Consider the following 14,838-nt stretch of genomic DNA (forward strand, 5'->3'; position numbering starts at 1 on the left):
ACAGCTAGCTCACAAATATCCTAGTATCATATTACTCTTCCCATGACTTTTTAAAATTTACTTTTCATTTTTTACAAATAGAACTTTACTTTAGGAAATCTCTACAGAAATGAGAGTCCTTTTTTTGTTGTTTTTCTGTTCTTCGTGACCTCATTCTGTCTTAAAGGAAAGTCCCCATCAGTTAAAATGATGTGTTTCCCTTAATGTGCTTTAGGAACTTAGCAGTTTTTTAAATGTTACTTAAAGTTTATAATAGAATCACTGCTAGTTTTAGAACTGATATTGCTTTGATTTTTTAATAAAGTGTTGCAGTTTCTTAAGAGTAAGTATAAAAGCAGAAGTTTATTATTTAAAGATATTAAAAAAAAAAAAAAAAAACCACCAGGTAACTGTGCAGCTATTCACGTTTATCAGAAGACCTCTTCAGAAATTATTGCTCTTTTTCTCTATTACCATTCAAGTTTATTGGAATTTAAATGGCACCTATAGAAGACTTGGAATTAGAAGAAATGTGTTAATATTATGACTCCACTAATTTTTTTTCTACATCCTCTGAGCTTCAGGGGTTTTTTTGTTGTTTTTGGTTTTGGTTTGGCCACACTGCATAGCTTGTGGGATCTTAGTTCCCTGACCAACATTGAACCCAGGCCCCAGAAATGAAAGCGCCAAGTCCTAGCCACTGGTTCGCCAGGGAATTCCCCGAGCTCCAGTTCTATCATTTGTGTAATGGACATGATAAAAAGCACATTGTAGATGGCCAGTGCTCTCTAGATGGTACTCTTCTCACATGGGTCTCCAGTATTACATTACACCTGATGCAAATATTACACCTGATGCGAAGAACTGACTCATTTGAAAAGACCCTGATGCTGGGAAAGATTGAAGGCAGGAGAAGGGGACAACAGAGGATGAAATAGTTGGATGGCATCACCGACTCAATGGACATGAGTTTGAGTAAACTGTGGGAATTGGTGATAGACAGGGAGGCCTGGCGTGCTACAGTCCATGGGGTCGCAAAGAGTTGGACACGACTGAGTGACTGAACTGAACTGAATATTACATGGCCTTTGTTAGTGAGAGGATTCCTGCTCTCTTTTTGAAAAACTCAGTTCTCAAATCATAGGGAGGAATGCAGGTAAATAATCATAATTTTATCTTTATGTTTTTTGTCAGCTTATGATTTGTATTTTTTCAGGTTGATACGGGCAATACTGGAAGGGTATTGGCTTCTGATGCTGCTGTATTCCTAAAAAAATCAGGACTTCCAGACCTGATACTTGGAAAGGTAGTATTTGTTCATTGTATCCATAACTAGATATAATGAATATTTATTAGTGTAGATAAATTGGATACAAATTCAAAAGACATCTTGAGAAACTTAGAACTGAGTCATGAAAGCAGTTTCAGTAATGCAATGGAGGGAATTTCTGGTGTAGTGATTTATCCTCTTGAAAAATACGGTATTTTTCAGATTTTTAGAAAACAAATTACTTTTTAGTAGAATGAAATGAGGAAGTAATAGTACATTTGAATGTTAGGGGAGAAACAGTGTAGACTGGGAACCTTGCCACTCACTCAGAATTGGCTGTTTCCCTGCTTCCTCTATTAGAACTGTCTCTTAACTGTATTTAGTATGTGGTAAATAGAGTAGGAGATGAGAGGCTTAGGAAAGAGCACAAAGAGGTGGAAAGTCCCTCTCTTGGCTTGATGTCCTTATAAATCCTTATGTATGGTATTGATATATATTCATCCCTGAAAAATAATCATTAATAATTTAATTATTCACAAATAAACATTAACTATTTCAGTTTACCCATAAGAAAGAATATCATCTTAATAAGGATCTAAAATCAAGGTAGCATGTTCTAGTAGAAAGAGCATTGGACTTAGAACCTGGCTTAATAAAAAAGTCATTGGACTGGAAGTTAGAACCTGGGCTTCAGTTCTTTCCCTGATGCCTTGGATGTTCATGAGTTAAGTCACTTAACCTCATTGGACCTTAATATCTTTGTGTAGGGTTACACTAAGTGATCGTCAAAGTTTCTTTCCGCTTTTAATTCTACAATTCTTAAATCTGACTACCAAAGAGCATGAGGTTGTCAGCTGCAGGAATTTTATTTTTCTGTAAGATGATTTTTGTTTTAAATATAGATTGATAACTTTTCTTTTCTTCTTAATTTCAGATCTGGGATTTAGCTGACACAGATGGGAAAGGTATCCTGAACAAACAAGTAAGATTCAGAGACTGACATGAACAACTTTTGAGTGATTCAGAATAAAAAATAGCCAGCAGTTTTTTGTATTTTTAAACTAAAAATTTGTTTTTGCAAAATTAGGGTTTTGTAAGGACAAGTGTCATAATAAGGAAAATACTTCCAATAACTAGACATTAAAGTACCTAATTCCCAAAGATTAGAGTTAGTTTGGTGACATTAGTTCTCCTAGAGTGTCAGTTTGGGCTGCTATAACAAAATACCACAAACAGCAGAAATTTTTTGCTCACAGTTCTGGAAGCTGGAAGTCTGAAATAAATTGCCAGCATGATTCTAGTGAGAGCTAGCTTCTGGATTGCAGAGTTTTTCTTTATCCTTACATGGCAGAATGTGCTAGTGATTTCTCTCAACTCTCTTCTGTAAGGCACTGGGCCCATTTATAAGGGCCCTATCCTAGTGGTCTAAGTACGTCCCAGAGGCTCTGCCATTGTTTTGGGGAGTTTAGCTTTCAATATATGGATTTTGGGGGATACATTCAAATAATAACATGGGACTTATTTTTCCTAGTTATTCAGGGAGACTTTACTCTTTGTATCTTACTCAGTTTCTTATGTGTTCAGGGTTATAAATAAATGTGGATTTTATTATTTATGTGTTTAGATGGTATTGCCTTGTACATTTGAAGGGAATCTCTTGGCTAATCAAATCTAAGTATGGTGTATTCTGGTCTAGGTTCTATTGCTAACATATAAACTAAAAAATGGTTTATAGTCCAGAAGTCAGTCTTGGGCCAGAAATATGTGAAGGGGTTGTGGGTATTAGACATCATTAGAGTACTTTAAAGTTTCACTTGTTGGAGATAGATTTCAGAGTTCTACAGGATTAAATTCAAAGCTTGCTACATGCTGATACATTGGCTGAGTATTACTACTCAAAGTTAATTCCCCCTATAGGGATACCTGAAGCTGACTGAGAAAAAGGATGGAAAAATTAGATGAGGGGTCAGAATACCCAGTCTCTTATTTAAGATTCCAAGGCTAGATTGTGGGTCCTCATTGGACCCCCTGGCCAGAAGAGCCAATTTGGTGCCTTGGAGACATTGGAAAACTAAATTCATGTGAGCATCCAGGGTGCTCTAGACTCAAGTCAGCAGATTATTTGTTGAGTACCTGTTTTGAGCCAGGCTTTGGAGATACAGAAGTAAAATGTGATGGAATGTGATCCCTGTCTTCAGGAACTTAACAGTAAAATAAATTCTTCACTGCTACTCCTAGTCTTTGGATGTTTAGTTTGAATTGCCTTTGTTATATCCAGGTGGTGGGATTTATGGATCTGCAGTTAAACTTTGATGTTTGCATTGAAGGAATAGATTTTTGAATTAACGTATGAAATTAAGGACATAAACCAATACTTACTGAGTTTTTATGAGCCAAAAATGATAGTGCTTTCTTCCTATAGTGTGGTTTTTAATTTTCTTCCTTACAGTACATTGTAAGAAATTAGCCCCCCTTTTAAAGAGGTGTTTTTTTTTTGTTTTTTTTTTTACTTGCCTAAGGCCTCATAATAAGTAGCAGAACTAGAATTCAGTGCAGTAGCATTTCACTTGAGAGCCCATCCATACTACCAGGGATGTGGACTTGATTATCTAAGAGAATTGAATCTCATGCAGAATGACAAGAGAAAAAGGGTTATTTATAGAGTTCAGCATTTAAAGGATGGGAGGAGACAAGACTCCAGAAGATACTTGGAAGGTCAGAGCAGAACTTGGACAGCTTTATGAAGCTGTGCTGGTAGAGGAGAGTTTCAGGGAGGGTCACACTGTCCAGGCCGCCAAAACAAGTAGGTTGAGGTGTTTTCTTTTTTTCTTTTTTTTAAGAGTCTGTTGTATTTTGTAGCTATGAATTTGTGACAGTTGTTTCTCTGGCTAATGGTGGGAGTTGAAGTCAAATTGCATAGAAGCTTGTGTGGTGAATGAAAAGAAAAGGCGAGATCTTGAAATAGCATTTTTTCAAGATATTTATTGGTGAAGGCGAAGTACTGTATAAACAGACAACCTGCAAGTTTCTAGGAGTAGATTACGAATTGAGTAAGAAAGTTGTAGGTGAGAACTGGAGATTTGAGAAAAGCAGTAAAGGGTGGATTGCATCAGCAGCTGTACCTAGAGTATCGGCAAGTTGTAAGTAATCCTGACTGGAGTAAAAAGCTTTTGTTATGCCTATTCTGAGACTTGATTTTAACTGAGAACAGCTGAAAACAAGTTGCTTCAGTGTCTTCCCCACTTACTAATTAAATTTTGAACTGAGGCTTCAAATGCCAAAAATCCAAGGACTTTTGGGAGAGAGAGTATTTTGAAGTCAAGAAGTTATATAATTGTTTCAGATGTTGCATAGTTATTCTTTTTAGCTTTTCTGGAATAACACTGACTGAGTCATTTGAATGATTGATCTAATGTCAAAATTTATAATCTTAAATCCAGATATGACTTTTGATAACCTTTTATTTATTTTCTTCTAGGTGTTATTTTCTTCTAGACTTTTTTCAAAGATTCTTTTTCTTAAGTGATAAAAATAATTTCTTACCATTATTAAATATTCTTTGGAACATGATTATTAATCTTGGTATATTTCCCATATCGTGTATATCAGTTTATTTTCTCATATATACTAATATTTTTTGCTGTTTATTATATCAAGAATATCTTTGTACATAGAGCTCTTCTTGTATTTAGAGCAAGTGTTTTTTAAAGCAAGTGTGCTATTGTATTCACTGAGACATAAAAATTTTGGAGTATTTGTGAATTGTTTTATATTTTCAGATTAAAGATATATGTGTAGATAGATGGATGGGTGGATGAATGGGTAGATGGATAATGCTCTTAACATTCATACTTTTCTTTCTCAGGAATTCTTTGTTGCTTTGCGTCTTGTGGCATGTGCCCAGAATGGATTGGAGGTTTCACTAAGTAGTTTGAACCTGGCTGTTCCTCCACCAAGATTTGTAAGAAATGCTTTTAAATTGTATTTTAAAAACTGATACCACATGATTAGAAAGTAGTATTTCCTTGCTTCTGTTTACTTTTATTTATTTAACTTCCTATTGATAGGCTTTTAGCTTGTTTCCAGTCTTTTATTATTTAAAAATTGCTGCAGTAAATAGAAACCTTGAATCTGTCACTTTGCATGTGCAGAAATATATGTATAAATTCTCAGATGTGGAATTGCTGTTTCAAAAGTTTGTGCGCTGTAATCTTCACTTACAGTAGCTTGTCTTCCACAGTGGTGGTTTTAGTTCATTGTCCCACCAGCAATTGGTTCAGTGTACTTTCGCTAGCTTATTGTGGTCAAACGTTTGTTTCTTGTCAGTTTGGTAGGTGACCAGTGGAATGTAAGTGTGGTCTTAATTTATCCTTTTGGTTTTATGAAGTGAAGTTGAGTAGTTTTTCTCATGCTTATGAGCCACTTACGTTGTCTTTATGTGAAATGTCTGTTAATAACTTTTGCCTATTTTTCTTTGGTTGTTCGTCTTTTTTTTATTGAATTCAAGAGGTTCTTAATATATTAGGGAAACCGTTGTTTGTCTATATGAATCGCAAATATTTTTTCCCAGTTTGCTATTTGTCTTTTGACTTTGTGGTGATTTGTTTTCCCATAAAGAAGGTATTGTATTTAATGTAAATGAATTATTTGAATTTAAGTTTTTTATGGTTTTTTGGTTCACATTGACATTAGTCCTCATGTAAGGTGTGTATGGATTCAAATTTATATTTCTTCAAGATGACTACCATGTTTATTGAATAATCAGTCTTTTCCATACTGATTTGAAATGCCACCTCAATCATGACATTCTCATATGTATTTATTTTTTCTGGATTTTTCTGTTTATATCCATTGATCTGTTTATCCATATGTTGATTTCACATTGTTTCAATGATCGTATTTGATAATTTATATCTGATAGGGCTAGTCCTCCCCATCTTACTGCTTTTTTCAGAAGTTTCATGGCTGTTCTTGTTTTTAAAATTCAGTATCTTAAAAGTATTTGGTCTAAGTATTATGAATTTAACTTCAGTTTTGAGAATTTCTATATTTCTGAGTTTAATTTTGGAGTCAGAGGGTTGATTTAGGGATTTATTGCCTAACTATATACTGTTAGTAAAAATTTTCAAATATATCTGTCCCTACAAGCAAATAAACATAATAACTTGGACGTGCTATTGGTAGGTTCCTATACTTGTCACTTAGAAATCTTAAGTTGTGCTTGTCCCTGTCTGCTTTCCTTAAATATTGTGGGGAAAAGTCATCAGTTAACAGGGCCATAAATATTTTTGTTACATTCAGATAACTGTATCTTCATTTTATTTTGATTTCAGGTGTAATAGGATTTATTCTGTAAGACTTAACATGTTTTAGTTAGTACTCCACAGTCGTTTATGCAGCTAACACAGCTAATTCAGTTTTTGTTTCATTTGTCCTTCAGTCAAAGTCTGAGTTAATGTTAAATAATGTCCTTTGTGTATTGAGATCCAGCATTTTGTCTGAGTGTTTAAATCCAAAGATGATTTCCTCTTCATTTTTTATTGATATGAGGATTTCAGCCCTTCGTGTGTTACATTTTCCTTTTTAGCATGATACCAGTAGTCCTTTGCTAATCAGTGGAACCTCTGCAGCTGAGCTCCCATGGGCTGTAAAAGTAAGTAAACTTTTTGACTGTTCTTTTACCACACTTTGCTTCTTACCTACATAATCCTCTCCGCCTTCTTTCAAAATATATTGCAGGGTGTTTTAGACTTTCATTTTTTACTGTGGAGGAAATGCTGGTACTAGAAATTGCTTGAGTCATGTTATTCTCTGTCAGTCATTTTTTGACCGTATTGGCTTAATCTCATTTCTGTTGTAGTGTAAACTAAAAATGGTGATATCATAATCTGGTATTAACTAAAATATTTGATGAATACGTAGCTTACCCCACTGGTATTATTTCTTATTTGAAAAGTTCTGCCTAACTAAATATTCTGTTCATGACTCTAAAACAATTCTTTATGAAATCTTTTTCTGAAATGGGTATTTTGCCTTATAGTTATTTAGAAGCACCAAAATGGTTATAGCTATCTTAGCAGGTTTTAAAAATTGTAATTTTAAAATCGAATGTAGCAGATCAAATAATCTGTAATAAATGTATAGTTTTGTCAGAAAACCATTTTGGTTTGTATGCCTTGTGTGCTATTGTGTAAGGATCTGGTCTTGGCAAATCATGAATGATAGTTTTTATGTTATACGGATACTTTCTAGGGATTTTAGGAAATACCTTGTTATTGATAAGAAAAAGAAATCTTGCTTTGGAAAAAATGAGGGAAATGATGTTTATTTCTTTGGCAAGGATTTCTTTTAAAAAAATAATAAATTGAGTTTGAAGTGTAATTAATGCCATGTTTAGAAAGTCATAGACACATAAACACATAGCTGTGTGTTCTTATAGAAGTTATTGCTTTGCTTTGGGTCTGTTTGAGAGGGTTGGACTAGGTTCTCTTCTCAGAGTCCTTCAATCCCTGAAATCTTTTGATTTTAAAATCCCTGACTTTAACTTAGCAGTAGAAAAAGCAAAGCCGATGTTTCAGTTACTAAAGGAATGGAAGGGATTCTAAACTTTTGAGTGGAATAACTTAAATTACTATTTACTACAATATATTTGGATGAAAGTGAAATATGTTTTTTAAATGATCATTTTAAAAATGTTGCCTAGTCTTTGAAGACTGTTTATAACTGCAGTTACGTTCCTTTCCCCATTATTTAACTTGCAATCTTTTTTTATATTATAGCCTGAAGATAAGGCCAAATATGATGCAATTTTTGATAGTTTATGCCCAGTGAATGGATTTCTGTCTGGTGATAAAGTGAAACCAGTGTTGCTCAACTCTAAGTTACCTGTGGATATTCTTGGAAGAGTAAGATACTAAATTCTAAGTGTAACTTTTATGTATTTTAATTTTACTTTAAATAGGAACAGTTTTAGTTCAGTTCAGTTGCTCAGTCGTGTCTGACTCTTTACGACCCCATGTTTAGCTCACTGTTAAAGAATACATAGATCCTATTTTGAAGTTGTGGTATTATAGAATTTTTTGTGCTCTCACTTAAAACTATTGCCAACTTCTTTCTTTCTTTGGTTATTCCCTCTAAAATATGAGTGTTTGAAATTATTTGTCATAATCCTCTAGGTAAGGCCTTTTGTCTTTGGGTTGTATGCTCTGACCTCCCAGTTCCTTGATTTAATTTCCAGAGACCATCACTATTCTACATCTCCCTTTACTCCACGACTATATCATGAGGCCTGGTTAAAGGAATAGTTTCATCTCTGAAATCATAAATTCTACTCTCTAAAGAGAACTTCTTGGCTTTCTAGATTTCTTTCCTAGATACTTGCAAGACTAATTCTTTGACATCATTAAGACCTTTATATCAGATTCTTATTTTCTCTGTCCTTTGAATTTACTTTTTCCTTCATCCATCTTGGATTCTTTTGGTTCACAGTTTCATGTCAGTATCCTTAGCTTTCTTTGTCGTGTTTTCTAATCTCTCTCCTGCCTGATGAAAATCTAACCTTACATGAAGTTAATTATTTGCCTTCTCTCTGGTTGCACTTGGACTATTGAGAAAGTCTCATGAGATCAGTATCCTCACAGTTTTGTGATCACCAGCTTCAGCGGGGCTTTCTTTACTGTAGGCTCTCTTGTGCTGTTTGCATAGTGACTTCTTAATACACCTCTTTATATTTCAGACCTCGTCTGCTCTCTTTAAACCTCTAGTCTTTTCTTTTATTTCTTACTTAGACTATATAGGGTTGAATCATAGCTACACCATTTCTTAACTGTGTGACCTTGGGCAGATCATTAGAAAACCATGTCTCAGTTTTCTGATCTTTAAAATTAACCTGTTTTCTAGGGATTCCCTGGTGGCTCAGATGGTAAAGAATCCACCTGCAGTGCAGGAGACCCCGGTTGGATTCCTGGGTTGGGAAGATCCCATGGAGAGGGGATAGGCTGCCTACTCCAGTATTCTTGGGCTTCTGAGGTGGCTCAGACAGTAAAGAATCCTCCTGCAATGAGGGAGACCTGGGTTTGATCCCTGGGTTGGGAAGATCTCCTGGAGAAGGGAATGGCTACCCACTCCAGTATTCTCACCTGGAGAATTCTGTGGACAGAGGAGCCTGGCAGCCTACAGTTCATGGGATCACAAAGAGTCAGACATGACTGAGTGACTTTCATATCACACCATCCTGTTTATAGGGTATACAAATTAAATGGGATAATGTATGTAAAGTACCTAGCACAGAGCCTGGTACATACTCTTTGAATGTTAGCTGCCATGATGATGATGATGACAACAACTTATCGTCACAACACCAGTACTACTGGATCAGTATTGTATAGTTTAGGTGCTAAACTAATTTTCTAGTCTTGTTTTCTACTAATTATTTTTATACTATATGATCAGTATTATATTTTTAAACTATAAATGTAATCTTGTTATTTTTTACTTGAAAGTTACCCTCTTAGGTAGCTTCCTATTGCATTTAGGATAAAGTCTAAACTTCAAGGCCCTCAGCAACCAGACACTTGCTTATATTCACTCCTGTCTCTCATCAGTATACCTTCTCTTTCTGCCCCAAATAAAATTTTGTTGACTAACTTAAATACCTTCATTTCAACAATTTTAAATAGTTTATAGCTGGTCTAAAGCTATGGAAGATACTCTAGTTTTAGACCAAATATACCAGGCCTTTAAGGTTTATCGGGCTTCCCTGGCGGCTCAATGGTAAAGCGTCTGCCCACAGTGCAGGAGACCTGGGTTTGATCCCTGGGTTGGGAAGATCCCCTGGAGAAGGAAATGGCAACCCACTCCAGTATTCTTGCCTGGAGAATTCCATGGACAGAGGAGCCTGGTAGGCTACAGTCCATGGGGTTGCAAAGAGTCGGACACGACTGAGCAACTTCACTTTCTTTCTTTTTTTCTTTCTTTAAGGTTTATTCTCTGTATGCTCTGGACATTAGTTGGCTAATGATTAATAATACAATGTTCATTGAATATCTATTTCAGTTGATTAGCGATTCTGTATTACAGGGAAAACAACTAATGGACTTGGTTGAAAGTCTTCAGATTGATGACTGATTCTGTTACTTAATAAGAGTTACCTGATCCTAGAAAAGTCATGTAGTCTCGGGTTTAAAATAGTTTTATAATACCACATGAAGTTGTTGCATGAAGTAACTGAGATGATGTGTTTTTCAAAAAAAGTAGTTGTTTAAAGTTGTTGTTCAGTGGCTCAGTTTTGTCCGACTCTTTGTGATCCCCATGGACTGTAGCACACCAGGCTTTCCTGTCCTTGACCATCTTCTGGAGCTTGCTTAAATTCATGTCCATTGAACTGGTGATACCATCCAACCATCTCATGTCTGTCGTCCCCTTCTCCTCCTGCCCTCATTCTTTCCGAGCATCAGGGTCTTTTCCAGTGAGTCAGCTCTTCGCATCAGGTGGCCAAAGTATTGGAGCTTCAACTTCAGCATCAGTCCTTCCGATGAATATTTAGGACTGATTTCCTTTAGGATTGACTGGTTTGATGTCCTTGCAGTCCAAGGGATTCTCAAGAGTCTTCTCTAACACCACAGTTCAAGCATCAAAAAGTTGTTTAAAGTACTGTGTTACATAATTGTTTTCTTAGTTGAGAGGAGCAAAATATTTTCTTTAAAAATTTGCAAAGTGATTTCTGTTTAAAACTACTTGGTATTAAGAATTATTATTAATTTTTTTTTTTACAGAAATTCTATTAGTGATGTAATAATATGCTCGGCATAATTGAAATTTCTCAGAAAAATAGATTTTATGTTTAGGAAAAACTTTTCCCTTCAAATGCATATTTGATATATACAATTAGCACATGAAATGATGTTAATCTTACCCAGTTCTTTTCTTTTTAAGGTTTGGGAATTGAGTGATATTGACCATGATGGAATGCTTGACAGAGATGAGTTTGCCGTTGTAAGTAATCTAAAGCTTTTGAAATTTTAAACATCTAAAAAAAAAAAAAAGAAATTTTAAACATCTTAATGGTTTTCTCAAGTGAAAATTTCCCCTTTTTGTTTATCTTTAGAGGAAAATTACATTTCTCTTAAAATTAATGGTATGACTATTTTTACTAGAATTTGTAGTCAATAAATATTATTAAGCAAATGGATAATGGAGAGTGAATGTTTTTGCCCTCTTCGTTTTATTTGACTTTAAGGTACCTAAGAATACATGCTTTGGATAATGCAGTCTAAAGATGCTGAGTATAATCTTTTGAATCCCATCTTGACCAGGCATCTTAGTGCCTACTTCTGCTGTGAAATGTCTTTATTTCAAATATACTCCCAAATTTTCACATCTGTTTCATTAAAGGAAAACATGAATAATACAACAGTTTCACCTCATTTATGAAAGCAGAGAAAGTTGAGACTTCTTATCCAAAGATATATTATCCTTAGTAAATGGATAGTTAATTCTTCAGAGAGCTGTTTTCATGTCTTCCTTAAGGGTTACATGAAATTCTGCTGTGAACTCATGAATGATAAATCTCTAATCCCCCTTTTAATCTCTTATTTGGAAATTAGTCTTTTCAAATTTTCTCTATTTTGCTAGGAAATTGTTTCTTTGACTTTCAGGTTTGCCACAAAATTGCACTATTCTTTATTCTCTTATGGGTTTGTGTTTGGGTGTCTTTCTCTTTCCAAATCTTACTTAGTTTTGCTTCTTGTTTTTTGTTTAACTGAATGTTTGTGTAGCCTATTAATCTTTTTAAAAAGAGTCATCTTTTCTGGTAGTGTCTTTAGGATTTTCTATGTATAGTATTATGTCATTTGCAAACAATGACAGTTTTATTTCTTTTCCAATTTGAATTCCTTTTCTTTTTCTTATTTCTATACTGAATAAAAGTGATGAGAGTGGACATCCTTGTCTTGTTCCTGATTTTAGAGGAAATGCTTTCAGCATTTTACTGTTATGTTACCTGTGAATTTGTTCTATATGGCCTTTATTATGTTGAGGTAGGTTCCTGCTGTGCCCACTTTTTGGATAGGTTTTGTCATAAATAGATGTTGAATCTTGTTAGAGCTATTTTGGCATCTATGAGCTGTTGAATTTTGTCAAGAGCTATTTTGGCATCTATGAGCTGATCATACAGTTCTTATTTTTTGTGTGTGGTGTCTTCATCTGATTTTGGGCTTCCCTGGTGGCTCAGATGGTAAAGAATCTGCAATGCTGGAGACCTGGGTTTGATACCTGGGTTGGGAAGGTCCCCTGGGGGAGGGCTTGGTAACCCACTCCAGTGTTGCCTGGAGAATCGCCATGGACTGAGGAGCCTGGCAGCTTACTTAGCCTGGCAGTCCATGGGTCACAAAGAGTCAGACACAACTGAGCAGCTAAGCACACAGCATCTGATTTTGGTATCAGGGTGATGGTGGCCTCATAGAATAAGTTTAGATGTATTCCTTCCTTTGCGATTTCTTTGAATAGTTTAAGAAGGATTGGTGTTACTTTTTTCTGAATTGTTGGTAGAATTTACAGGTAGAACCTGTAAAGCTATCTGATTCTGAATTTTTGTTTGTTGAGAGTTTTTAAATCACAGTTTCAAGTTCAGTACTTAAAATTGGTCTGTTCATATTTTCTATTTCTCCCTGGTTCAGTCTTGAGAGATTGTATTTTTCTAGTAATTTGTCCATTTCTTCGAGGTTGTACATTTTATTGCCATATAGTTGCTTGTAGTAGTCTTTTATGGTCCTTTAAGTCTCTTTCATTTATTTCTGCTTTGATCTTTATGATTTCTCTCCTCCTACTAACTTTGGGTTTTGTTTGTTCTTATTTCTCTAGTTGCTTTAGCTGTAATATTTGGTTGTTTATTTGAGATTTTTCTTGTTTCCTGAGGTAAGCTTGTGTTGCTATAGACTTCCTTCATAGAACTGCATTTGCTGCATTTGATAGTTTTTAGAGCGTCATGTTTTCATTTTCATTTGTCTCTAGATATTTTATTTCCTGTTTGTTTTCTTCAGTGACCCATTGGTTGTTTAGTAGCAGTGTTACCACGTGTTTGTGGGTTTTGCAGTTTTTTTTCTCTTAGTTGATTTCTAATCTCATAGCATTGTGGTTGGAAAACATACCTGATAAAATTGCAATTTTCTCAAATTTACTGAGGCTTACTTTATGGCTCAGCATGTGTTCTATCCTGGAGAATGTTCCATGTGCACTTGAAAAGAATGTTGTATTCTGCTGCTTTCAGATGGAATGCTCTATTAATATTAGTTCCATCTGTTCTAATGTGCCATTTAAGTCCTGTGTTTCCTTACTGATTTTTTGTCTGGATGATCTGTCCATTGATGTAAGTAGGGTGTTAAAATTCCCTACCATTACTGTGTTACTGTCAGTTTCTCCTTTTATGTCTGTTAACATTTACTATATATATTGACATGCTCCTATGTTGGGTGCATTTATATTTACAGTTGTATCTCCTTGATCCCTTGATCATTACGTAGTGTCCTTTGTTGTCTCTTATAACAGTCTTTATTTTGAAGTCTGTTTTATCTGATTTGAGTATTGGTACTGCAGCTTTCTTCTGATACCCATTTGGCATGGAAGACCTTTTTTCATTCTCTCACTTTCAGTCTGTATGTGTCTCTAGATCTGAAGCGAATCTCTTGTAGACAGCGTATATATGGATCTTGTTTTTGTATCCATTCAGTCAGTCTGTGTCTTTTGGATGGAACATTTAATCTATTTTCATTTAAGGTAATTATTGATATGTATGTTCTTATTGCTGTTTTATTAATTGTTTTGAATTTGTCTTTGTAGGTCTTTTTCTTCCTTTCCTCTTTTGTTCACTTGTGATTTGATGACTTTCTTTAGTGTTGTGTTTGGATTCCTTTTTTTGTTTGTGTATATATGTATTATAGATTTTTTGATTTGCAGTTCCCACAAGGTTTTGATACAGCAGTCTATATATATTTCCATGGTGGTTTTAAGTTGGTGATCTCTATAGTTCAAATGCATTTCAGATACCTTGCCTTTGTATTCTCATCCTGATTTTTGGTTTAGATACCATATTTGTGTGTGAATGATTTCCCACCTTTACTCTAGGTTTGCCTTTACCAGTGAGCTTTCCCATTTCGTAATTTTCTTGTTTCTCATTGTGGCCTTTTCTTATCCACCTAGAGAAGTTCCTTTAGCATTTGTCATAATGCTGGTTTGGTGGTACTGAATTCTTTTTTGCTTTTGCTTGTCTGTAAAGCTTTTGATTTCTCCATCAAATCTGAACAAGAGCCTTGCTGAGCAGAGTATTCTTGGTTGTAGGCTTTTCCCTTTTATCTTTAAATGTATCATGCCACTCTCTTCTGTCTGTAAAGTTTCTACTGAAAACTCAGCTGATAACTTTATGGAGATAGCTTGTATGTTATTTGTTGCTTTTCACCTGTTAGTTTTAATATTTTTTTCTTTCTCTTTAATTTTTGTCAGTTTGATTACTATGTCTCAGCATGTTCCTCCTTGGGTTGATGCGGTATGGTACTCTCTGTGCTTCCTGGACTTGGGTGACAGCTTCCTTTCCCATG

General features: G+C 35.0%; 1 protein-coding gene across 8 annotated transcripts in view; it reads left to right on the plus strand.

The window, feature by feature from the left end:
- Positions 1-14,838, plus strand: part of EPS15 (epidermal growth factor receptor pathway substrate 15) — a 139,510-nt gene that overhangs the window by 33,724 nt on the left and 90,948 nt on the right. For all 8 annotated transcript variants that reach the window (XM_043461355.1, XM_043461358.1, XM_043461359.1 and 5 more), the window contains exons 3-8: positions 1,196-1,285; positions 2,184-2,231; positions 5,115-5,210; positions 6,837-6,902; positions 8,029-8,154; positions 11,183-11,242. In XM_043461355.1, the coding sequence (XP_043317290.1) occupies positions 1,196-1,285; positions 2,184-2,231; positions 5,115-5,210; positions 6,837-6,902; positions 8,029-8,154; positions 11,183-11,242 (486 nt within the window). The remainder of the gene's footprint in view (positions 1-1,195; positions 1,286-2,183; positions 2,232-5,114; positions 5,211-6,836; positions 6,903-8,028; positions 8,155-11,182; positions 11,243-14,838) is intronic.

This window comes from Cervus canadensis, chromosome 2 (genome assembly GCF_019320065.1).
Source record: "Cervus canadensis isolate Bull #8, Minnesota chromosome 2, ASM1932006v1, whole genome shotgun sequence".
Taxonomy (NCBI): Eukaryota; Metazoa; Chordata; class Mammalia; order Artiodactyla; family Cervidae; genus Cervus; species Cervus canadensis.